General features: G+C 33.9%; 1 protein-coding gene across 3 annotated transcripts in view; it reads left to right on the top strand.

Moving 5' to 3' along the window:
* The first annotated feature begins 7,696 nt into the window (after positions 1-7,696).
* The window catches only part of lost (methenyltetrahydrofolate synthase domain-containing protein lost), a 37,329-nt gene continuing 18,354 nt past the window's right edge, over positions 7,697-26,671 (top strand). Inside the window, exons 1-2 of one of the 3 annotated variants that reach the window (XM_076505951.1) lie at positions 7,697-8,068; positions 15,024-15,137. In XM_076505951.1, coding sequence (XP_076362066.1) covers positions 7,946-8,068; positions 15,024-15,137 — 237 coding nt within the window. In that variant the 5' untranslated portion in view covers positions 7,697-7,945. Of the gene's footprint in view, positions 8,097-12,164; positions 12,198-15,023; positions 15,138-26,671 lie in introns of those variants that run through there. The other 2 variants (XM_076505953.1, XM_076505952.1) reach the window with 2 other exon arrangements.

Raw genomic sequence — 26,671 nt, forward strand, 5'->3', positions numbered from 1 at the left:
CTTTGACGTAGATTACATCTCTTCAGTACACCTACTTTATTTTTAAGTTTGCCTTCTCTTACAGTAAGAACTGTTTAGCCATGCTATATCACTTCAATGGTTTTCACTTTTATCAACACTTACAGCTACTTACCTTTATCATTGTTGGAATATTTGGTTCCATTCTAAATCCTAGTCACAAGCTGAAGAATTACTGCTATTAATTCCTGATGTGAGTATCTCACTACTTCATGGTGCAGTGATCATCATCCCTGTTTCCAGTGGACATTCAACTCACTGTTTAATCAACATATTTACTGTTGCTTATTTAATGACAGTATTAACTGTCATTAATAAGTATTTTTGAAACTCTTTAAAGTCCACCAACAGTTTTAACGATAGCATATTCTATGGTGTTGCCCTTTTTTTATATGTTAAGATGGATTTGCAAGTTTGATTTGTTGTAAAATATTATTCTTACTTGCAAGAATTATTTAAATGATAACTGTATAAATCCACTCTGAAACCTATCACTTTTAAATAAAAACATTAATTAGATATATATATTTGAAAATTGAGCAAGTTAAACATTTTTACTTATGATGAAGTCTGTGCTATACTTTGAAATATTGTATGTAATTATATTTGTTTGCTTTATGTATCCGCAGAGAGACTTGTTTCTTTCTTTCTTGTTTTCTTCTTCTGGAGTTTTCATTCAACTGGTCAAAATTAAAGAATAGGTTAAACAGCCCCAAACTTTTTTTTTTTTAATATATATGTTTACTTGAATAGAATGACGTTTGGTACAGCTTACCAAACAGCGCAGAATTTAAAAATTGCGTGCAAAATATTTTGAATGTTGAACGTTAAATTACTTGCACAATTTTTGTAGGATGAGGCCTATGTTTAACCCGAACCTTCTTGGTTCAAAACATGGAACCCCGATGAAGATGAAAGGCTGCAAAAATTACATCGTATATATTAATATTACAAGTCAAGAAAACATAAAGCACATTGAAATTGAAACTAAATATGGAAGAAGTCTCGTATATATTTTTTTACAGGTCTCGTATATATATATGCTGGCCAAAATCTTAAGTCCAATGAACACAAAGACCAAATATGCATTTTGCGTTGTTAGACTCAACCACCTTTTGAGTAGAGCTTCGAAGGATGAAAATAAGAAAAGAGAAAAAAAAAACTTTTTTAGCATTTAATAGGAAAAATGTGAACACTATGAAATTAGCCTAAATACTAGCTGGTCAAAAGTTTAAGACTGTACTGAAACGAAGGGTTAATCGGTAAACACGTAACGAAATTTAGTCATTTGTGTTCAAGCATTAGCGTTGTCAATATCTCTCACTGACGTCTCCTGTGTACATTGGGTAAAAACATGGCAAAGGCTAAAACGTTGACAGAGTTTGAACGTGGCAGAATTGTCGTGCTGCAAAAGCAAGGTATCTCTCAACGTGCCAACGCTGGTGAGATTGGGCGTAGTAAAATTGCTGTTGCAAATTTCATAAAAGACTGTGAGGGATACGGAACGAGAATTTCAAGTGGTCGGCCAAAAAAAATTTTACCGGCGTTCAGCAGTAGGATTGACGGGTTGTCCGGCAAGACACCAGCCGATCGTCGAACCAGATTAAGGCCCTTACGGACGCAGAATGCAGCTCAAGAACAATAAGACGGCATCTACGAAAGAAAGGCTTTAAAAACCGTAAACGTCTTCAAAGGTCACGCCTTCTTCCACACCACGAAAGAGCTCAGTTAAACTTTGCTGAGAAGCATCAAACATAGGACGTAGAAAAGTGGATGAAGGTTATATTCTCTGATGAGAAAAATTTAACCTGAATAGTCCAGAGTGCTTCCAACGTTACTAGCACGATAAGGATATCCCACCAGAGACATTTTATACATGACACAATGAAGGAGGTTTCATCATGATCAGGGGTGCTTCCATGGAACAATGGAACTTTAAGTTATACAGGGGCGTCAAACAGCAGCTGGCTATATTGGCATGTTGGAGAGAGCATCTTTATTGACTGAAAGCCCTCGCTTGTGTGCAAATGACTGGATCTTTCAGCAGGACATCACTGCAATCCACAATTCCCGCAGGACAAAGGACTTTTTCATGGTAAATAACGTGATTATTTTGGACCATCCAGCGTGTTTGCCCGAACTCAACCCCGTTGAAAATGTTTGGGGGTAGATGGCAAGGGAAGTCTATAGAAATGGACGTCAATTCCAAACAGTGCATGATCTTCGTGAAGCCATTTTCACTACTTTGAATAACATTCCAGCTAATATTCTACAAACGCTTAGGTCGACCATGCCAAAGCGAATGCTTGCAGGAATCCGCAATGACAGCCGTGCAACTCACTACTGAGATCTCTTGTTGGGCATTTCCTATCCTGTTTAGGACTTCTTTTTGGTATGATCTTAAACTTTTGACCAGCTAGTATTTAGGCAAATTTCATAGTGTTCACATTTTTCCTATTAAATGCTAAAAAAGTTTTTTATTTTCCCTTTACTTCTTTTCATCTTTTGAAGCTCTACTCAAATAAGTGGTTGAGCGTAACAACGCAAAATGGTGATTTTATGGGGTCAGAGGTTAAATAAACCCATAATTTTAGGGGAGTTGTTCTATGTCTTAGCCATATTTCGACCAATTTATATGGGATTTAGTTTTAGAATACTATCTACAGGTCACAAACATATATATATATATATACAATTTTTAAAATTTTTGTCATTTGCTCAATTTTACCATGGGATAACCACAAGTTGGGTTTTCCGTGAACTATTCATGCGTATGTGTACTAAATTACGTGGATTACAAATTAAATTACAAAGAAACAGAATCCCAACTCTGTTCATCGAAGGAGTAAATAACACAACACGCATCCCACAGATTGTCAAACAACTGAGGGCCTATTACCCGGGCATTCAGTTTAAAGACATCAAACGTCTTCCTAATGGAAGAATCATGCTTAAATGTTCTGAACCACAAGTTTTCACATATTTTGGCCCACTGGCCCAAGGATGCCTTTGGGGTTCAAGCCACTATTACTACACCAAAAATCAACACACCAAAACTAACAGTCATTATCAGAGGTGTCGATTTCGACATCGAAGATCATGAAATCACTGACGAACTAATAACTCAAGGCTTCGACATTGTATCATCAAACAGAATTATCTCATTCAGAACGAAACAAAAAACGCCACTGATCAAGGTAACCGTCAACAAAAAAGACGATCAGGACAAATTATTAAAAAACGGTTGCTTTTTATTTTTCAAAAGACACACGACTGAACCGGAAAAAAACACACCAAAAACCCATTATCCAATGCTACAAATGTCAACGGTTCGGACACACAAAAATTAATTGTATGGCCAAGGACAGATCTGTTAGATGTGGCGGATCTCACGAGGTCGCTCAGTGCCCTAACGAACGTAACCAAGTGAGATGCGCCAACTGTCAGGGCCCCCACGCAGCCAGTTACAAAGGCTGCCCCAAATACGCAACAGATTCCTTTCCAAAACCACGAACAATAATAATCAAAACCACGGCACCCACATCACCAAACAACCTTTACTACAAACTCCAGCTGACTCGCAAATCAAACACACTCAACTTCAACCAACACGTACTTACGCGGACGTAACACGCCCGAAAACAACACAAGCATTCAACCCCACAGATTTCACCACAAACTTGCTAGTAATGCAGATAGAATTGAGTGATCTCCCCTCATTCGAATCGAGGCACGAGTCACTCAAGGCTGTTTGCAGCCTTGCAAGTTATTATTTTAACCTTCCTCACCTCAAACCACACCATCTTTCACTCAAAATTCATGCAAGGGAAATAAAACAACACAATGATACAACACATTAAAATCTTACACATCAACTGCCAAGGAAATCTCAAAGACAAAAGGATAGAAATATACAACATAAACAAACATATAAACGCCAACATAATCATCGTTTCAGAAACACTTTGCACAGAGAAACAAAACAACCGGCTAACTATTCCGATTCTAGCCATATATTGCTCACCAACCAAAGATATCGACATTAACTTCCTTCAAAATGTGTTAATCGTAAACCCAAACCAATTATTATTGGAGATTTTAATTCACCGCACACAGAATTAAGGGGTAACAGAGACACACGCAGAGGATCGTGCATAAAAAATTTTATCTCTAGCAATAAAATGCACCTAATTAATGACCATACACCTACACACTTCTCAGCCGCTAACGGCTCATACGATGTACTCGATTTCATCATCGCACCCAAGGACATGGTTAACAGAATATCTAACTTTAAAGTGCATGATGAAATCACCAGTAACCACTTCCCCATGTCATGTATGATTCACCCGCGCCACCCTGCTGTGGCGTGCGTGACTCCTTCCACATACACCTACACTGAAACAGTTTTTTTTTTTTTGTTTTTTTTTTTGAATTTCGCACAAAGCTACTCGAGGGTTATCTGTGCTAGCCGTCTCTAATTTAGCAGTGTAAGACTAGAGGGAAGGCAGCTAGTCATCACCACCCACCGCCAACTCTTGGACTACTCTTTTACCAACGAATAGTGGGATTGACCGTCACATTATACACCCCAACGGCTGGGAGGGCGAGCATGTTTAGCGCGACGCGGGCGCGAACCCGCGACCCTCGGATTACGAGTCGCACGCCTTACGCGCTCAGCCATGCCAGGCCGACCTAAACAGACTGGCTCACTTTTAATGCCTCTCTGGACTCATATCTACCCCATCCAATCGAACATGTAAATAACAAAACAGAACTAGACAACTATGTTGATCAAATTACAGAAGCCATAAAGAAAGCCATAAAAAACACAATTCCTAAATCAAAAAGAAAACAATCACTTATTCAATGGACTCTAACACCAGAAATTCACGCACTAATAATCAAACGCAGACAATTAAGACGAACACACTACGTCACACGCGATTCACACATTAAAACAGAAATCAATAGAACAAATACAAAAATTAAACAAGAAATTAAAAAAGTCAGAGAAAACAATTGGCATAACTTCTGTAAAAACTTAGAAAAAACCAAGAACAATCCAAAAGAATTCTGGAAAAAATTCAAGAGTATTGCTTCAGACAAAAACACAAATCACATGCTACAACATATCACACACAACAATAAAATCGCAAGGACGGACGAAGAGAAAGCTGACTTATTAGTTGACTATTACAAATCCTCTTTTAGCGATTTAAACTCAGTAGATTTCGACACACAACACCAACACCATGTCAACAACTTCATAAATACAAACCAAGCTTCATTCTCACCAGGATTCCCTGGCGAGACACTACAAGCATACTTAAGTTCAATCAATAGAAAAATAACCATAACCGAACTAAAAATTAATATCAAAAACTTGAAGAACACTTCCCCCGGACATGACCAAATACCAAATATTATTCTGAAAAAAAGTTCCACTCTCCTACTACAACACCTCACAAACATCATGAACATTTCACTAGCGACCGGGTATTACCCCGACACGTGGAAAAAAGCCATCATAACAACGATCCCCAAGAAACAAACTAATAGAACAAATCCAGATAATTTCCGTCCCATCAGTCTGTTAAGCTACCTTGGCAAACTGATGGAGAGAATTATCTCCAACCATCTCCTCCATTTTTGCGAATCAAACAACATCCTTCCAGAATCTCAAAATGCCTCCAGAAAAAATAGACAAACATCAGATCACCTCACACGACTCACCGAATCAATATACAAAGCTTACAACAACAATCAAGTAACCTTCGGGGTATTCCTAGATGTCAAAAAAGCATTCGACAGCGTTTGGCACAATGCCATCATATACAAATTAAACCACCTACAAATAAATCCCATGATAGTCAAATGGATTTCAAATTTCTTAACCAATAGAACAGCACAAGTAAAAGTCAATAAAACTATATCCAAATTATTTAATATAACGGCAGGAGTGCCCCAAGGATCAGTCCTCTCTCCACTTCTATACATAATTTTCGTCAGTGACATACCTTTTCCAAATCTAACATACACACACAATTCACAATACGCAGACGACATCGCAATCTGGAGCACCTCCAGAAACCCAGTAATGGCCATGTCTCACGCACAAGAATCATTAAACAACGTCTCAACATGGAGCAACAAATGGAGAGTCGTGTTAAATCCAACAAAAACACAAGCAATCACCTTCTATAGAAAACTAAAGAAGCAAAGAAAAAATCTAGAAAAAATAAAACTATCACTGGGAAACACAACCATTAACATGAGCAAAAACATCACATTCCTTGGCGTCACTTTCGACACAAAACTAACATGGAAAAAACACATAAACAATATACACTCATCAATCAGAAAAAGGATTTCATATCTAAAGACTATAACTGGTAAACAATCGAAATGCGCACCGAACACCATTATACAAATATACAAGGTTTACATCCGTCCACTAATAGAGTACGGACGTCAAGTAACATACAATATGTCAAACAACATACTTCAGAAAATCCAAGTGCAACAAAACAGAATATTAAAATCTGCATTCAGCCTACCATCATTTACGTCAACAAATTATCTACACCAAATTAGTAATTTACCAACTATAAGAGATAGAATAACAGAACTTTCTCTCAAATATTATCTAAAAGCAGAAAATAGAAACAAACTAACGGCATCACTGCACAAATTATCAAGTGCACCAACAAAATACATATCACCTTACAACATATTTCAAGAATCACAATCCACTCAACAAAGAATCTAAATAAATAAAATCCATGTCATTAACATGAATTCCTTTTTTTTTTTTTTTTTCAGATACAGGGCACATGACAGGCAAAACTTTCGGCGCCTGTCCTGTGAAAGTAGGTTTTCTCGGGGCACTCCCGTTTCCCCCCACATCAAAATCTTTAGGCATTGGATTTCTAGATCCCAGCCCAGGCAACTCTTTTGCCAGACCCTGAATCGTGCCGTTTGATTTGATCTGGATTTGAATGAATTATATTCATGTTCACATCTGCTCAACTTCTTCCTTTCGGGACAGGTCCCGGCCTTTCTTTCTGCTGCTGCCTTTGCCTCCACCCAAAAAGTCAAGAACAATAACAATAGTTAATTTATTAAAATAAAAAAAAAACACCACTTAATCTTAATAACAATCCACGAAAGGGGATGAAGAGGAACCACAACGTTCCTGAACACCCCGGTTGGGGAGAGAACTCTTCTGATTTCTCTCTCTCTAAACTGAACCCCCTGCCACGTTAGTTAGGTTAGGTTAGGTACAAAGAAAACTTATTGCAGGTCCCAGGCAGTGATGTAGACAGTTTGTGATTTAACTGGTGTCAAAATTAACCATATAGGGATTACTTGAAGGATACATGTATTGTCCGTGAATGAATATTAAAATATAGCGCTATATTGTGTGCATAATATTTTTCTGTGGTAACTTTACGTATTAAGTTATTGTGCAGGCATGTTTTGGTATTAAAACATATGGAATATTTTACTACGTTAGTTGTTTATGCTGAAATTAATGAATGTAAGAAGGAAATTTATAATTTCAAATTATAATCAGTGAAGTCGAGAAAACCCACTTGTAGAGAAAGATATATGTAAAAACGGCTCGTTTGGGTTGAGAAAATTTTTTACGTAGAGGAGTGAACAATGACGATGACCGGAGAAGGTCGAAACGCTGTTCACTCCTCCACGTAAAAAATTTTCTCAACCCAAACGAGCCGTTTTTACATATATCTTTCAAATTATGTTAGCCAGACAAGCAGTAGTGTGTAGAACTCGACCGAAGCGTACCTAGAAAATCGAACATTAGACACACAAACGTTACAACGTTCCTGCTGTTAAGTTGCTATGATTGTAGTAGTTTGAAACTTCGCAGTCTTTTAAATGTCAGGGTTAAAGCCGTAATATGATTGATTTGGGTAATATCATCACTAAAACAAACATTCGAGAGAAAATATGGAAATACATGGAAGAAAACGACATAGCTTGTTTTCCTCGACCAGTTTATCACAAGATCCCAAATTTTAAGGCATTTAAGCGTTTCTGTGATGTTTTATGTATTATTATTTATTACGTATAACTGTAAATTGACTTTAAAGTGCTTATGACTTAACAATTTTTAGTTTTTGAATTTATTTTTCAATATGTATATCGTAAAATAATCATGGTTATTGAGGCGTGAATCCACATACTATTATTATGTAATTAGTAATATTGCTTTGCAGTTTACGCTGTTAGATCATAAATAGTGATGAAGAGCATTTTATGTGTGTGTGTGTGTGTATCTATATATAGCATTTGATAAATGTAAAGATATGCTTAAAATTAAAACGTTTACAATAACTGAATGATGAGTCTGGAAACCTAGTTAGCATCTAGCCTGGATAAATTTGTGGGATTAGTTTAGTGGGAGAAGGGAGCTTATGTGAGTAGATGTTTTCATTTAAACAGGACAGGAGCTGATTAGTATCAATGAGGTTGAATCTGTTTGGGTTTCTGTAAATGGTTATAAGGAGAGAGGGATATTAGATGAAATTTGGTACAAACTTGAGATAAAACTGATGAAATTTAATTACAAACTCAGTAGTGGGAAAAATAATTCAGTTATTAATGAGGTTATGATTACATGAAATTTTGATTTCAGGTATTTACACTGGGAACTATTAATAAAGAGTCGAGTTGTGAGTGAAATAAGAACTTAGAAGCTGTTTAAAATGGTTTTCTTTACCAGTTGGTTAAAGAATCTACAAGAAACTATACTATTTTAGATTTATTTTAAATTATGATAAAAAAAAAGGTTGATGGAAAATATCCATGTGTTTGTGACCATTGCTTAACTACATTTGATGTTTTACTGCACATGGAAATACCAAATGGGTCATTCCATGTCAAATCATCCAAATTTTGGAAAATTTTCAGGTGACCCCTTCAGAATGCCTTGAAAAATACACATGTGCTCATCTACCCATATTTTGAAAAATTGCCAAAGATTAGATCAATATCTCTAATAGTTTCTGATTTACAGCCCTGTAAAATTTAGTTCATTTGTTTTTATTTTTGACAAATTCATTTTTGGGCAACTTTGGTTGCTTAAAGCTGTGAGAATAATGGTGGTAGAAGGCTGAAATTTGCTACACTGATTGAATTTATCTCGCAGAATTCAACAATGGTCTCAAACCAAATTTATCTTTTTTAGGATTTTCATAGTAAGGCTTTAAAATCACCTGAAAACCCAAAATCATAAAAAACATTGGTTTATTTAATAAGCCATAGCTCTAAGACTTAATATGATACAAAGCTGAAGTTTGTTTTCAAATTTCCTATAACATATCAGTTAATAAATCAGCAATTGTTGTAATTAAAAGTCTATTAGATCTGTAAAATAATTTAGTTGCATGCAACTTTTTATGATTTAGCTGAAAATAACCCTACTTCAGGCCACAGTTTGACCATGTCACCAGTTATTCAGCCTTTTCAAATTTGTACCATATATTCTTACATCTCTGAATATGGTCTACAAAAAAATCAGGATGGTGTTCAACCTACTTTTGAGTTGTACTTTTTAAAGTATCCTCTGACCATACATTATTTACTTGAGGAAAAAAAACTTTAATTCAGGTGTGTTACTGTGTGCAAATATATCCATACAATTTTTAAATAATTTATATATCCCATTGAAATATTCTAATCAGCCTTTACCATATATTCTTACATCTCTGAACATGAACTTCAAAAAATCAAGGTTGTGAAAAATAATAAATTATCAAATTTTAAGTTTCTCTGATATGTACCATTGTGCAAAGGACCACATTCAGGACATCCAGTTCTTTCTTGTCAATCGGGAATCAGTCCTGCAGAATTGTGTAAAGTTTGATCTACTTGAGCACCATGATAAATGCAAAACTGTGGCAGGTATTAGGTCACATCATAGCTTTATTCCCTATTCTACCAACAAATTGTATATGAGAAGGCTATCAGATGATGATGTGTGCACAGTTGTAACTGTTGGTAGTAGCAGTGAAGTGATGCTGCAGCAGCTCAAATAGGGTCTAATGATAGCAATGACAATTATCAGCCAGGGAAATATGTGGCATGCATATATGATCATGAATGGTATGTGAGAAACATCAAAGATAGATCAGATGAACATTCCGATGTGTTGGTGTCATTTATGAAGAAATCAAAAACGAACTGTTCTCATGGCCTGCAATGTAACGTAAAGATGAAAGCTGGATTCCTTTTCAACATTTTCTTTGTCTGATAAGTGCACCAACTGTACAAGGCAGTAGTGCTCGCCACTATGTTCTAAGTCAAAGTGATCTCAACATAATCAAACTCAAATTTCAGAAATTTATTCAAGCTGTCTGAACAAAGCAATGTGTATTTGATGTTGTTAAGGCTAATTTATCACCAAAACAGTTTTTGAAACATTTCATTGTCATGATTATTGCAGTTTGGTGTGACTATAATCTTTCTCTGTTATCCCCTGTTGTAGCACTGTGCTTTTTGTGTCTGATTTACCTTTGTATTTATTATATTATGAATCTCAAACTCAGCCATATCTGCATAACTGTAATGCATACACAATATATTTGCATTGCCATGTGATCTAACTAGTTGTGACAATAAACTTGTTCAGAAATGAATTAATTCTTTCTTGTTTCTTACAACTTCATTATTTAACATTGTGAAAGGCTGGTTAGAATATTTCAGTGGGATTCATAACATTCTGACAGGTATTTTTCAAAATTGTATGGATATATTTACACACAGTAACACACCTGAACTGAATATTTTTTTAAATAAAAGCATATGGTCAGAAGATAATTTAAAAAAGTATAACTCAAAAAGTAGGTTGAACACCATCCTGATTTTTTTTGTAGATCATATTCAGAGATGTAAGAATATATGGTAAAATCTGAAAAGACTGAATAACTGGTAACATGGTCAAACTGTGGCTTGAAGTAGGACTATTTTCAGCTAAATCATAAAAAGTTACATGCAGCTACATTTTTTTACAGGAGATCTAACAGACTTTTAATTACAACAATTGTTGATTTATCAACTGATATGTTATAGGAAATTAGAAAAAACAATTCACCTTTGTATCATATTAAGTCTTAGAGCTATGGCTTATTACATAAACCAATGTTTCTTATGATTTTGGGTTTTCAGGTGATTTTAAAGCCTCACTATGAAAATCCTAAGAGAGATAAACTTGGTTTGAGACCATTTTTGAATTCTCTGAGATTAATTCAGTCAGTGTAGCAAATTTCAACCTTCTACCACCATTACTCTTGCAGCTTTAAGCAGCCAAAGGTGCCCAAAAATGAATTTGCCAAAAATAAAGGAACATTAATTAAATTTTACAGGGCTGTAAATCAGAAACTATTAGAGGTATTGATCTAATCTTTGGCAATTTTTCATTATATGGGTAGATGAGCACATGATAATTTTTTCAAGGCATTCTGTGGGGGTCACCTGCAGCCCCCTGGATGATTTGACATCGAATGATCTAAATGAGATTTTGGTTTCAGATTTCAAAAACAAATTTTGAAGAGATGAAGCAAGAATTATATTCTGTGAATTGAACAGTTGAATTAATTGAAGATGTTGATCAAATGCAGAAACAATTTAAAAATGTATTCAAGAAAGGCATGTTAGCTGCAAATAGAAAAAAATATGTTCACAAAGTGTATAATGTATAAAATCAAAGAGAAGTATTATAAGAAATTAACTGCATTGGAATGAGATTTAGAAGGTTATAGAAAATCAAGAGAGTTGGTGAAATAGGAAATTAGGAAATAAAAAACTATGGAAAAACAGTAGTGGAAAATGTAAAATTTAATATCAAAAATTGTTTTAAATAAATTGATGATAAGCTAAATGTTAGGATGGGAAATGGGCTTTTGAGGGATGGTATAGAAAAGATAATATCTTATGATTATAGGACAGCTAGGTTATTCTATTTTTCTTTAATTTATACAAATGAAGATTTAAGCATAATTTCTCATCTTCAACATTTGATAGACAGAAAAACAAGGTTATCACATTATTTCTGAGTTTGTTGAGAGGAAATAGGGATGTTTAAAGAATGGTAAAGCTCTTGGGCCAAATTAAATTTTCCCTAGAGTTTGAAGATGGTAAAGAATAGATTTGTAAGTCACTTTCTACTATTTATCAAAGTTTTTAAGATAGTGGACAGGTACCAGTAGATTGGAAGTTGGCTTATGTTATTTGTCCTTTCAAGGGAGATGATAAAAATTATTCTAGTAATTATAGGCCTATTAGTTTTACATAAGTGGTAGGAAATTTTTTGAAAGTCTGGTAAAAGATGCTGTGTAAAGTCATTCAACAAAGTTGAAAATTCTGCTGTACAGTTAGCATGGTTTCACAATGAAAAATATTCCTTTACTAATCTTTTGACATTCCTTGAAGAGTTAACTGCTGAAATTCAGTATCTTGTCTAAGAGTTTTCAGAAGCAGTAATCTTAATGGATTTACCTACATGTTCAGTAAAAACTCAAGGAATCTTGAATTGCAGATCTTATTAGGGTGAATTGGAATTCAAGAATCCTTGTGAAACAAGTATTTATGTAATAAAGAACATAACAGATACTTTACAGCTTCAAATCAAGGATAACAAGTAGCTGATTAATTTTTTACACCTTTGGTAGTGAAATATATAAAGGATTAGAAAACATTGCAAATACACATTTTCAAAGGAAAATTTAAAGGATCCATTTGTTGAATATCAGTACATCTATCACACATGAATTCTTTTCATTTATGTCATAAGATCGCATTTTTGTTGAGGTTAGTTAACTGCATGCAGGTACAGTTAGGACAGAAAGTGTTCGTACCCCTGAGGAGTAAGTAGTTTTTTCCTCATAACTTAAAAAAGTATCACAATTAGGATAATGAAAGTATAGTATATTATAATGAAAGTATAGTATATTAGATGAAAGAATACTCTTCCAATAGGTAAAGGGTTTATCTACATGCTTTCTTGCATACCTCAGTTGCACTTCTAAATGAATAGGCTTTAAATATGGGGTTCTACGAGGACGGCCTGCTTTGAACCCAGAAGAGCGTAACATGTTTCTACTTTCCTGTAGAGGTTACTTCAACCCCAGTTTCCCTTACCAGTTTCTGTATGTCATTACGTATTAAACGAGGGTTCCTACTAACTTCTCTGAGAATCTTCCTTTTGGTTCTCTCTGGAATTTTGCTGGGGCATTTGGAAGTAGGGAGGCTAGCAGTTGATCTTGTAAGTTTAAACTTTGCAATATCAGAAAGAGATCCATGAGACTTGTATTTTACAATAATTCAGTTTTTTTAAATTACTGGACAGTTGTTTCCTGTTCACCATGATGACCAAGTAGATAATGATGGAGACAGCGCTAAATTGCCAGAAGTAAATTTTTTGCTGGCTAAATTCCAATAATTATGAACCCAGTTTCTAGTTCTGGAATGGTATAATGTAGTTTATTTGCCAAACGAAACAAAATTTTTATGGGAATATCAGTTTTTTCACACGTTCTGAAATGTACGAACACTTTCTGCTCCTCCTATTTTTGGTTATTTGTTTATAAACAGTTTATTTGTCGTTTAATTTACATAAAATGTATGTAGATGTGTGTTAGTATAATATTTATAATATATTATACGTCTATGATACTTTTTTAAGTTATGAGCAAAAAACTACTCTGGACACAGGGGTACAAACACTTTCTGTTGTGACTGTATCTGCAATGTACGTTTGCTGGCATCATAGATAGAATATTGTACCCAAGTGGTCATTCAGTGGAGGTAATAATAAAACAGAAATAATGTTGCTCTGGTTGTTTCATTTTTTCACATTTCTCAAAGTGACACAGATCTTATACTTGTTAGTTTTTAATGCTTTTTTAACATTCAAACAAACTTTTTAGTAACACTTGTGTTTTAGTATAGTGTGACCATCAATAGCATGGTACTGTAAACTTTATTGTTCAAGGCATCTTGAGCCGATATAGACCAGTCTGTGCTCAAATTGAACTTATTTTAACTTTTATGAAATATTTAAAATTAATTCTTATGCAGAATCAAAATGAGTTTTGATACTTAAAACTTGTTTTGTAAATAAAACATGAGAAACAATTTATTGTGAGTAAATGTTGCTAGTAGCAGTCCCAAATTTGTTGGTGAGAAAAAAGCAACTAGCAACCATTTGTTTAGTGTAACTCATTTATTGACATAACTTTTTCCTTTCACTGTTTGAAGGTTCTATTAGTATTTTAAAATGTTCACTTGATAAGCATGTGTTTGTTTTTGTTAATGGTTATTCAGGTGAGTATGCTTGAAACCAGTTCTTAAGCTTGTTACTTATAAACACATGAGTGTATTTATTATTTTTTTGTTGCCTTCTTGTTGTAAAACTAGAGGTTCAATTGTATGTGTATTTATAAAATTGTAATGACGATAAAAGTAAATTTTGCTTCTATGATAAAAGTTAACTAAATAATGGGTAATAGAAATTCATTTAGCTCCTTGATATCATTATGAATATTGTATACAGCCTTCATCCCAAGTTGTGCATCACATTTTATATTTACATGTTTATATGTTTGACAAAATTTTACTACAAAACCACCAGTATTCCTATAGAACACACTTCACCAGGAATATAGATGAGTAGATGCAGATTTTTTCTAATAATGTGTCTAGAACTTCCAAAATTTCTATTTCTGTTGTGTTTCAATGACAAAAGCACCTGAATTAAATATTGAAACCTCTAATGTACAAATAAGTAAATGAAAAATTCAACTTAAAATATTAAGTGTTTATACTTACTCAGTTTTTTTGTTGTTTTGTTTTTTTGTAAACCAGGCATCATTCTATAATGTTGGTCATCAAATTTTCCAGGTTAAAAGTACAGATTTTTTTATGGTTTTGAATGACATTTCTGATATTGTATGGGACTATAATTTAATTTTTCATAGGGAGCAAAACAGGCTGGTGCAAAAGTTTGTAGTTTGGAGGAGTTTCAGAAAGCGAGAGTTATCAAAGTTAGTCCAGATAAGCCACAGGAAGAAGTACGATTTTTAGCTCTTGAAGTAAGAATAATAGCTTTAAGTGTCTGTAGTTTCTTTACCATAAATTAGAATTGAAAAGATGTTTAATTGTATTGTTTGTTTTTTGAATTTTGCACAAAGCTACTCAAGGGATATCTGCATTAGCTGTTACCCTAATTTAGCAGTGTAAGACTGGAGGGAAGGCAGGTAGTCATCATCACCCACCTCCAACTCTTGTCCTACTCTTTTACCAACGAATAGTGGGATTGACCGTCACATTATAACGCACCCATGGCTGAAAAGGCGAGCAGATTATGAGTCGCACTCCTTAACCCACCTGGCCATTCCGAGTCGTTTAATTGTAAAGATTAAGTGTTTAATGAATAATTATAATTTCAATAATAAAACAATCTCAGTTTTGTCAAGGGCTTTGTTAACCCTGTTGTTATGGTTTTTTCTATGGTCAGGGGTCGAAGGGCATGTTATCACATTTGTAGACTAAAATTCAAAATTTTATTCAACTACTGTATTATGGATATATGCCAATAAGTTTGGTACCAATTTGTGTATTATAATTGAAATATTGTTGTTATACATTCATAATACAGTAGTTGAATAAAATTTTGAATTTTAGTCTATTATTTGTGTATTATAATTGAGATATTGTTGTTATACATTAGTTAATTTCTTATTAATTTAAAATTAAATGTTAAAAAATTTCCAAATATAGATATTTATCACATAGTATGTTGAATGCAATTGTGATTCAAAATAAATGTTTGTGATGTACAAATACAAAGTTTACAATAACTTACAAATTAGAAACTCAAATTAGCAATATTGATAAGCTAAAATATAAAATAATAACCTGCTATTTTTTTATTTGCTGAGATATCACTATATTTAGCAAATCAAACACAGTGTCCCCATACATCTCTTCCATATTTGGAAAAACTTGCTTACATTATTCTGTAGTGTTTATAACTAATAAAAATCTCAGAATTTCCCCCATGTGGTTTTCTTAGCCTCCTAAAGGTGGGAATTTCCTAAGATTATTTGTTTTGTCTCCAATCTTAGTAGGAAATGATAAATAAATATGTTGTTTAAAAACTATTTCTTTAGACCCAAATACAGTTTAGATATTAAGCCTGATAAATTACAGTGAAATTGTACAATATTGTAGAGTAATTGTAATTTTTTGTTGTTCAAAAATGTACATATAAAATCTAAAAAAGTTATTGTGTTTTACATCCTCTGTGAACAAAATTTAGCAAGGCTAAACATGCAAGGTACAGCATGCCAGGTATGGCAAGTGAGTACAACCTTCTTTACAATCGTAACTTGTACAGATTATTTTTTCTGTATTTCTGTATTTACTCTTTCTTGTTTTTAGAAAAATAACTAAAATTTAAGAACTTACTTGTAAGTAGCAATAATAATGTACGTGTGTGTGTTTGTGTAATGTATTGTGACTAAAATGTGACTGTATTTTACAAAATACTGGTTTATCAGAACAAATCTATCATTGGTAATTATTCAGTAGAGTAACATGAAGTGCATCATTAAAACTTCTGTAGTGTTAGTCAAACACAGCTGAAAACACAAAATAAAAACAATAAATATATATATGTATATTTAAATTATTTAGACTAAACATTTTTGTTTTGTTCTTTTATAATTTGTAATCATTCTAGAAGGAAGTGTAACTTGTATTTATTTCCTAATTTTTATGATAATTATGGGGTTAGTGAAATCAAATAAACCTGTATAGAGATACAACAGTGAAAATAACAGATCAAATATGAAGTTTTTAGATAGAAAAAAAGTTTAACTTCTTGGAGGTTATAGAGATTTCGCATGTAAATTTTGACAATTTCCTGGTGCATAAAGGTATTTTTAATCTAAAAATCAAAATTGTTTTGTATGTTGGGTAGTTAACATTCAGAAAGAAAATGTACATAAACAAATCATTATTTTAAAAACTGATACTTTGTATATGAAAGTCTTGTAATGTTTACTAGTAATCTGCAAAATTTCATAATGATATGACTGCTGTATTATCTTATGAAACTTATAACAATCACAAAATGGTTACGAGATCCCTTGGACTAAACTCATAGTGGGATAGTTAATGGCTGTGTGGATACCTCATGCTAGAAAACCAAGCTGTGTTTGAAGATGAATGTAAGAAACCATTTATCTATTCAATGTGGTATTTCTAAAGTATTAATTATAGTGTTCAAGTAATTTGTTTTTGAGTTTTATTTAAATGTATTGTGTATGTAAAAGTTAAATTGCACACATTATAACTTCTGGGTATCTTTGAAAGCCACTGTTTTATTGCTCAAAATCAAGTGCATCAACTTTGATATGGGAAAATTTGGTATTATGAATTTTCATGGGAAGCTACATATTGCTTATAAAACAACTTTTATAAAATATTTGATGCACATTGAATGGTTAAGTTTTATCTCTTAAAACAAGGAGATTTTTAGTGCAATAACAGTGAAAGTTTTTTGCTCTATTTAGGTATTTATTATGTTACTGATATTACAATGTGTTAAATCATTTGATTAGATTTGTCTAACTTTTAAATAAAAATTAATTTCACTGAGGCTTCCAATAAGTTTATATCATTCTTATGCTGATTTCTTTATATAACCAAATCACAAAATTGAGAAATTTTTTTCTTGAAGGAATACAGTGAAACTTCATTAATTTAAAAGCATATACAGAATAAAGTAGTTCATCTGGATTATTGAGACATCCAGGTAGTTGAAGTAGTCTCTTTGAATGCAATGATCATTGCTAAAAATGTGTATTGTCAATCAGTAAATGTATGTGTGCAAACCAGTAAAGCTGGTCATGCAACTAGTAAGCAAAAAGCAATTGTTTGTAAAATAAACTTAGCAATATTTTTACAATAACTATACAACTTACATAATCAAAGTGGCATGTTATGTTATTATCTTCACATAAACCATTTTGCTAAAACTAGTGATTTTCTTACAGAATATATAATACATATATTGCTCTTTTTAATAAACAAAGATTATATTTTAATGATGCTGATATTTATACTTGTATTTATTTTGGAGCATTGTGGATTGATATGACTAGCATAAATTGTTAAGGTAATCTCTCAACACCTGTTATAGTTTATGCATACATTTTCCTGCTTTGTGGACAATTCATTTCCTGTTGTTATAGATCCCCATTTGATTCTTGTGAAGTCATGTATGGATTATTGAATCATGTATTTGTGGAAAATGTATCATTTTGTTTTTATAAAATAAGAAACAGTTGCTCAGATTCAGAACTTCAGTAATAGGATTATTGATTAAATTAACTATTGAGAAGATTTGTCTATATGAAAAATCATCCAGAATGTCAATGTTAGAATTGATGAATGTTCATTGTGTTAACCTTTTGTTATTAACCCTGGAATATGATTTAGGCACAAGGGAATAATCAGTCACAGTTTCATCATAAAGAAAAGGAAAATATAAAAAGAGGAAATGAATAATAATACTTTTAAGTAAATACATTTCATGGATCTTGTTGAATAAGAATTTTATATCAACATTTCTTTTCAACAAAAGTTGTCTTATTCTACTTCATTTGCAACTGGAAGTACTCTGGTAGTAGCAGTGTTATTGCTACTGTACACTAAGTGGTTGGTTATTTTCTGAATTTTTTGGCTTGAATCCAAAATTTGCAACCTCCTGCTTCTGTTGCTTTTCTGACCTTGACGTCTCTAGATTATCTTGACCAGTTTTTAACCCGAGCCTGTTTTTGGTTTTGATAATCCCACTTTTGAATTTCAACACTGATAACTAAGATATATGGTCTATTCTCTCAAAAGATGACATTTTCATCTTTTTAATATTGCCTTTCATCAGTTTTGTTACCTTTGGCTTCTATTGCCTTTGGCATCTTCTGTATGACTACCTGCAAGTGGAAATATTGATGCTTCTACTATTTGAGTCATGTTACTTATGTCCCATTGCAATCTTACCAGATTTTGGGTTTTTTCTACTTTCCTAAGACATTCTTCAATCTTCTTGAGAAACATGGAATCCCATGAAATGGCCAGTGATGCCTTATAAGGAATACTTCTCTATCCTAAAACCTGCATTAAGTAGGGGATAGTATAAAGTCTGCAGCCAATCTGCCTCTACTCAGTGCCACTGTTGAGACAGAATTTTCTGCAAGACTGTATTAGTGGTGTGTGTGTATGTTTATAGTTTACCTTCCAAGCTGTAATAGACCAACAATAAATATATGAAAAAGTTACTAAACAGTTATTCAAAGGGACAGCTCCTGCTATCTCTATTTGTAATAATCCATGGCATAGTCTGTCAGTGTGGGACTTTATGCAGATGAGATGATTCTTGTTCAGTCAATATACTTCTTTGGTGTACTGCCCTGTTCAAATTCCTTTTTCCTAATACCTTTGAGTAGCATGCAAGAATCTCTGTTTCCTTAGTAAAAACTACTGGAGTGGTTGATAATGAAATGTCCTTTATGGGTTAGTGTAAATCCATTGATATGAGACTGAGGGAATCCACTTCTTGTTTGGAAGTAGGGTGCAGGTTGTGACTATCCAGATGGGTTTTAGTTGTTCTTGAAAGGTAATTTTTTGGGATGAGTCATTCCTGAACTTGCATATTGTTATAACTGTTTCATATATGTATTTATAACATATTCTATGGCTTGATATGATGTCCTAGCCACACTTTATATGAGCCCCAGATATTACATAGGGGCAGTTGAACAGCTTTGACATTCTGCTCTCCTTTCCAACATTTTAATAATAGCAAAACAAAAAACAGGAAGTTTTTGTTTTTTTTTATAAATCCTTTCTAACCAACCCTTTCTAATCCTTGCAATAGATGAATGTTGTCTGTCATTAATTGTTGCTCCTACTAGGCCTGTATCCTTTTTTTCTGGGAGACAGTTCATTTGTTTTCCAGTTCTGTCACTATAGTCTGTGGCAAGGTAAGTAATATAGTCTGATGTTAACATTTTACTTCCCTAAAGAATGTATATTAGACACTTTTCACAGGACTTTTCACCCTTCCTCCTCACTTTTAGTGGATTAATTGTACTTGTCAATAATGAGCTTTTGGTTTACACAAAATTCTCAAGATATAAACTTCTGATATTGTTCTTTTGCTATTTGTGAAGGGGCATAGTAAAATGGTGATTATATCACAGACTAGAACAATGTATATTATTACATGCAATGATGAGACTTCATTAAGTTGCTTGACATGTGCCCAAAATCTTTCAAAATCATTGCTTAGATGCTAGTTTTTTGAACTATGGAAATGTAGATCTTAAATGCATTATCAGGTAAGGAAAATGTTAATTGTTGAAAGTGTAAGGTAGAAATATTGTTTAACAAAAATATTTCAGAATATGTGGAAAGGGCTTAATGCATAATCACTGGTGTAACAAATGACAGTCATACTATAACTGTATAATGTAGAGTATTTTCATGACATTTCTAACACTATTAGTAAAAATCACAAGGCTTTTGTTCATAAAAGAAACTTGTCCTTTAAATTATTGGGCATTTATACTTACTTTCATGTGGGAAAAATTTTAGATGGCTCTTACTTTTGTGGGAAAGATTTTTAGATGGTGTGAAAAAAAGAAGCTTTACAAACTAACTTAGTGAAACATGATATCATAATTTACCTTTTTTTTTTTGGAGGAAATTTTATTGCTGATGGATACTTGCCTTCCATGTATTTTCCCCACTTTCTTTGCACTTTCTTTTTTTTTATAGCTAAGGAGGAAGTTATTTCAAGCATAAATGCTTTAGGATAGAGTTACTGCACAAGGAGAGAGTGTTGCTCTTCAATTGGTAGAGGGCTTGGCTCTTGTTGCATAATGTTATTTTACACTAGTGTAGCTCACATTAACTGTCTTGTTACAGGTAGGTCAGAGTGTGCATGCAAATTACTTTCAAAATTTAATTAACTTACTTTCATATCATTGTATATTAATGTATTTCAAACATAGTTAACAAATAAAAGTTTAATAATATACAACTTAAGTTTTTCATTCTATAAGTAAGTATTTAAAATTCTCAATCTCCCGTAGAATGAGAATTGTGATTTTTTTCTGTAAATCTTCTGTTTTCTCTAAATTATTTATCACCTATCTGAAAAGTATGGAATTCACAAAAATTACTCATCAGAATATAGATATTACTAAGACAAAGAATAATTTTTAATCTTATTTGTTTACGGGGTCAAAAACCAGAAGATTTCACACTCTTGCCACACAGCCTTGTCACATTTTATCACAAATTATCAACAGTTCTCTCTAACATTTTATTCTATTTTATTTATGATAAATAGAAAGCCAGACTTTATCACATGATGTTATTTTATTTACAAGTCATTGTTTATTTTGTCATTCAGTTTCATATTTATTCTCAGGAATTTTGTCAACAAGCTTAACTGAATTCTGTAAGACTTTTATTACACTCTAAGAAAGCTAGAACAGTTATGATAGTTATAGAAAATTGTTTGTTTTTTATATGTTGTTGTTATTTGTTCTTAGGTTTAATATTTAATTAAATAAAATTAATATTTAACTTGCTAGTATAAAAAGTAGTCTTAAGATATTGACACCCAACACCAAAAAAGAAGTACTGTGTTGCTTGCTTTTCATGTATGGTCATTTTTTTTATCATTATAGAATTAAATAACATGTAAAAATTTGAAACTTACATAAATAAGTTTTAAGTTTAGGTAAGATAATGAAAAATAAACTTTACAAGTTATGCTTGATGGCAACTCATGCATTACATTGTTTAATACAACAATATGAGCTGTATTTTTGCTGGGGTATTTACAACTTGTGTGATAGGTTTATTAGTTAGGCATGGTTCAAATGACAATAAAACAATAGAATTAAGTATAAACAGATGTATACTGTTGCAAACTTTCAGTTATTCAGGATAAACAGTTGTTTCATGTTACAGTTTGCAGTCATTCTAGAAAGAGAAAAAGGTATTTAGATATTTAGATTTATTTTGTATTTTTTCTTATAATACTCGCAAGGTTCATCAAATCCACAAAGTGCATATAGAGTTAGGGTAGAGAAGATAATAGATAAAATATTAAGTTTTACTGGAACAAATTTGTTTGGTCCTTACTTATGAGGTTTTAGACATTACACAAGTAAAATTTGACAATTTTCACATGAAGTAAAGTAATTTTAATCCTAACACAAAACTCACCGCTGTTGGAACAGTCAGCACACAGACTCCATATATATTCACAGTTTCAGTAAAAATATTTAGTTAAGAAAATATTATTTTTATGTACAAAATACTTGCAATCTTAACAGATCTTGCCAAAATTTTGTGAATATACACAAAACATTAAAAGTTGTGATATGGAAACTAATAGTTACTTTAGGATTATATGGTCTGTCATATCAGCCAAGTTCGAAACAAGTGTGTTAAAACAATTTCTAGGTGGTAGTTATCTCAAGTTTATTGGCATGCAAATTTCATAGACAGATATGTGAGAGATCAAGTTATTCTGTGTGAATGGTGAATTTCTATCAGAAATATGTTTGCAGAGAAAGAAAATTTTAACTTTAAGAAATGTTATTAATGCTTTCTTTGCTATGTTTTATATTCCTATACCTTCTGTGGTACTAAAGTCTGAAAAAGTCACAGTGGGTCATTGCAGTCTTCAGTTCTTTTTATATCAAGAAGTAAATATAAATAGTTTTCATTGTATCAAATTCTTTAAAGATAACCATGTGGAGTGGCCTTATATCTACTTTTTTAAAACATACCATCTACTGACAACATAGCTAATTTTCAACATCAGCTGTATCTATTTAAGCATTGGTTTTGCATGTTCCAGTTTTTTATACCCTACTTACATACCTCCTGGCAATATCTAATTTGCAAATTTCTCTACTTTTGTCAATGTTCCCTCTATCCTGGTACTGTGTATAAGTAATGCATGTAGATAAATTAATCAATTTTTCTTCACAAAGCATAGGCCATGGTTTTCTCTAAAGAGGGGTTATGCATTGTCCTGTTATGGATTGTGGTTTTTATGCTACCTTGTGGATTTCAGTAAAATCATAAGTTGAACAACAACAAAAAAAAAACTAATTAGACATGATATTTGCAGGTATCAATTCCTATAATGCTATTGTCAGCAAGGCAGCTAATCTGACCTCTAATCTTCTTTGTAATCTAGGGTCTCTCTGTGGTTGGAAGGGGTGGTTTGCTTTTGGTTGGTGCTGTTCATGTTTTTATCCACTGATAGATGGAGAAATTCGTTTGACATGTGCTGTTTTCTCCTAGGGCTTCTAAAGTTGTCTTTTTCTTGTTCATCCTGCAGAGAATTTGGATTCTCTTTTCTGACAATTTTCATTATTAAGTCAGTTTCTCGCAAGTCCCCCTCAATGTGGATTCCTGTACATGATAAGGATCCTCCCAGGGGAGGTTCTGTTCTTTCAGTTTACCTCCTCTGGGATCTAAACATCCACCCACATGTTTGCTGTGTGTGGCGACCCATGAAGAGGAGGAGAGGATGCTGGTGGTTGAGTGGTACAACCCTAACACACCACTTTGGCCTTGAATTCCTGTAGACGGGTAACCTTGGGGTGGGTCCCCTTGGGTCAGTCAGCTGGTCCATTTTGGCTAGGTTCAACCAAGTACCAGTGTTGGATGTTCTCAACAGGTGTTGTGGACATTGTATCTGATGCTGGCATTTGGGTATAGTGCTGATGTTGCTGTGGTGTCCTTGTTTGACATTGTAGTGCATTCCCTCATAGGGTTCCATGGCAGGTGGGGTCAGTGGGCACCAAAATTTCCCTTTCTTTATTATGGATACTCCAATTAAAAATTCTTAATAAAATAGTGAAAAAACAGTCTATAGGTAAACGACCATGTCTTGAAGATTCTGAGCAGCAATTCTCACCATCTGTACCACCTGTTGTACCTCATTTTCTTATGTTGCATTCCCTTTTAGACAAACCTTTAGGGCAAATGTCTCCCTTTTTCATTCAGAAGGGACTAGAAAGATTTGCTGGCTCTCCAAAGTCAGTAAAGAAGCTTTGATCTGGTGACATATTGGTGGAAACATCCACATCTCAACACAGTGAACTCCTCTTGCATTCAAAGGCAATTGGAGATATACCTATTAAGGTTACACCTCATGCTACTTTGAATTCATCACAAGGAGCTATTGTTGAAAAGGATTTGAAGAACATCTAAGAGTCAGAGATTCTTCCTGGTTTCTCCACCCAAGGAGTTTCTGCAGTGAGGCATATATCCACATTCAAAGACCAGTGTCCTCATTCTGACATCCACCTGCCACCATCAAGGCAGGTTATCTGTACTGCAGAGTGTGGCCATACATTCCAAACCCTTTCCGATATTTCCAGTGTCAGCAGTTTGATCACTCTAAGACATCATGTCATGGTTCCTTGACATGTGCTCGTTGTAGTAGCAAGGACCATGATGCCTACGAGTGTGAAGTGGACCCTCATTGCATCAATTGCAATAGCTCTCACCCATCCTAATTTCATTCTTGCCCAAAATGGTTGGAAGAAAAAGAGGTGCAGCATTTGAAAACGATTCATAACATTACTTATCCCGAGGCTTGAAAATTGCTGTCCACCACCTCATCTTTGACATATGCTGCTGCACTTCATTACACAACTACAGTGGGAATGTAGATAAATCTCTCTGTGCCTCAAAAAGAATTATTCTCTAAACAAATGAAAAGTCTTTTGACCTCCATGGTTAAACAAGTTAATGAATCAATTTCAACACTCATTTCTGTCTCTTACATACATTTACAACAAACTCCAAGATCCACATCCTTTGGTTCCAGGTAACAGCATTTCCTAGGATACATTTTCTTCTCCCACCTCGAGATGCAAAACAATCGTTTGTTCACATCCTCGGTCACTGGAATCCCCTTCCAACAGCAAAGACCTGCCTAATTGACCCAGGGCAAGATCCATCGAATAAGCACCATAAGGAAAAAAGACATGGTCATAAACAGAAGGGTTCTCCACCCAATTCTTCTACACATAAATAAAAATGGCCACCTTGATACAATGGAACTGTCGAGGTTTATGTTCTAATCTGGATGACATCAAAACACTGATTGCTTCCTACCATCCTATATGTCTTTCCTTACAGGAAACATTTCTGAAATCTGCCGATACAGTCAACTTTTGGCAGATTTTTTGTACAGAAATGACAGACTGTGTGATGGACGAGTGCATAGAGGGGTGGCACTGCTGGTTGATCAGCATGTGTCCACCATGTCTTTGCCACTCGACACACCCTTGGAGGCCGTAGCCATCCGAGTTTTTTTGGATCGTACCATCACTGTTTTTTCTCTCTACCTGTCACCTGGAGAGACATATGATCAATTAGACCTTGATGCTCTCATTAAACAGTTGCTGTCTCCCTTTTTCATCCTGGAGGACTTTAATGGACATCATCCCCTCTGGAGAAGTGCTCATATTGATAGGAGGGGTTGCTTTGTAGAGCATATGCTCTCTGATCACAATCTTTCTCTTTTCAATACTCGTTCTTCTACTTATTTTCATGTACCTTGTCAGTCCTTTACTGCTATTGATCTCTCAATTTGCTCCCATTCATTATTCTCCCATTTTCATGGAGGGTTAACAGTAATCCATGAGGCAGTGATCATTTTCCTATAATTTTGAGAAAGACTGGCCATGGTCGATGCCACCTGACTCATGTGCTCCAGTGGAAGCTGGATCAGGCAAACTGGCCCTCTTTCACTGCTCTCACAGAACGTGATCCTGCAAATGTCTGTAAGCCATCAATAGATGACTGTGTGGCAGCATAACTGACTGTATTATACAAGCAGCTGCTCGATGTATTTCTAAAACCTCAACACGTTTTCCACTATATCTTCGTCCGTGGTGGAATCCTGCCTGCCACATGGCCAAGGAAGGCTCAAAAACGGGCCTGGGATACTTTCCATAGATATCCCACACTCTCGAACCATGTTGCTTTCCAGCAAGCCCGTGCACATACTTGGTGGGTAAGACGTGAAAGCCAGAAAGAATCTTGAATTAAGTTCACAAATAGTATATTTTCTACCACCAGTCATATGAGACAAGATTCGAAAGGTCAGTGGGCAATATAATTTTGTTCCTCTCTTGATCTTGCTCTCTGATGGCCAGGAAGTAGCTGATACCCGAAGCATCACCGATACTCTAGGTGTAAGCTTTTGCCAGGTATCTAGCACTTCTGCTTCTTTTACTTTCTTGCCACTTGAGAGTTTACTACTCTCAATAGCAGCACCATTTTAAACATGTTATGTCTCAAGGTTTGTCCATAACATTAAAAAGTGTTATTGGTGATGGTGACACTGCCCACCTTGGTAATGTTTTTAGTTTTTTAAAGGCCATTAATCTTTTTAATGCCATTTAAGTTTTTTAATTTATACATTACACCTTTTTTAATGTGGTTCCATTTTAAAAATCACAGTTCATCTAGTTCGATTTGAATTAGAAACTGGCCATAACATCAA

The sequence above is a fragment of the Tachypleus tridentatus genome, chromosome 6, assembly GCF_004210375.1.
Source record: "Tachypleus tridentatus isolate NWPU-2018 chromosome 6, ASM421037v1, whole genome shotgun sequence".
NCBI lineage: Eukaryota > Metazoa > Arthropoda > Merostomata > Xiphosura > Limulidae > Tachypleus > Tachypleus tridentatus.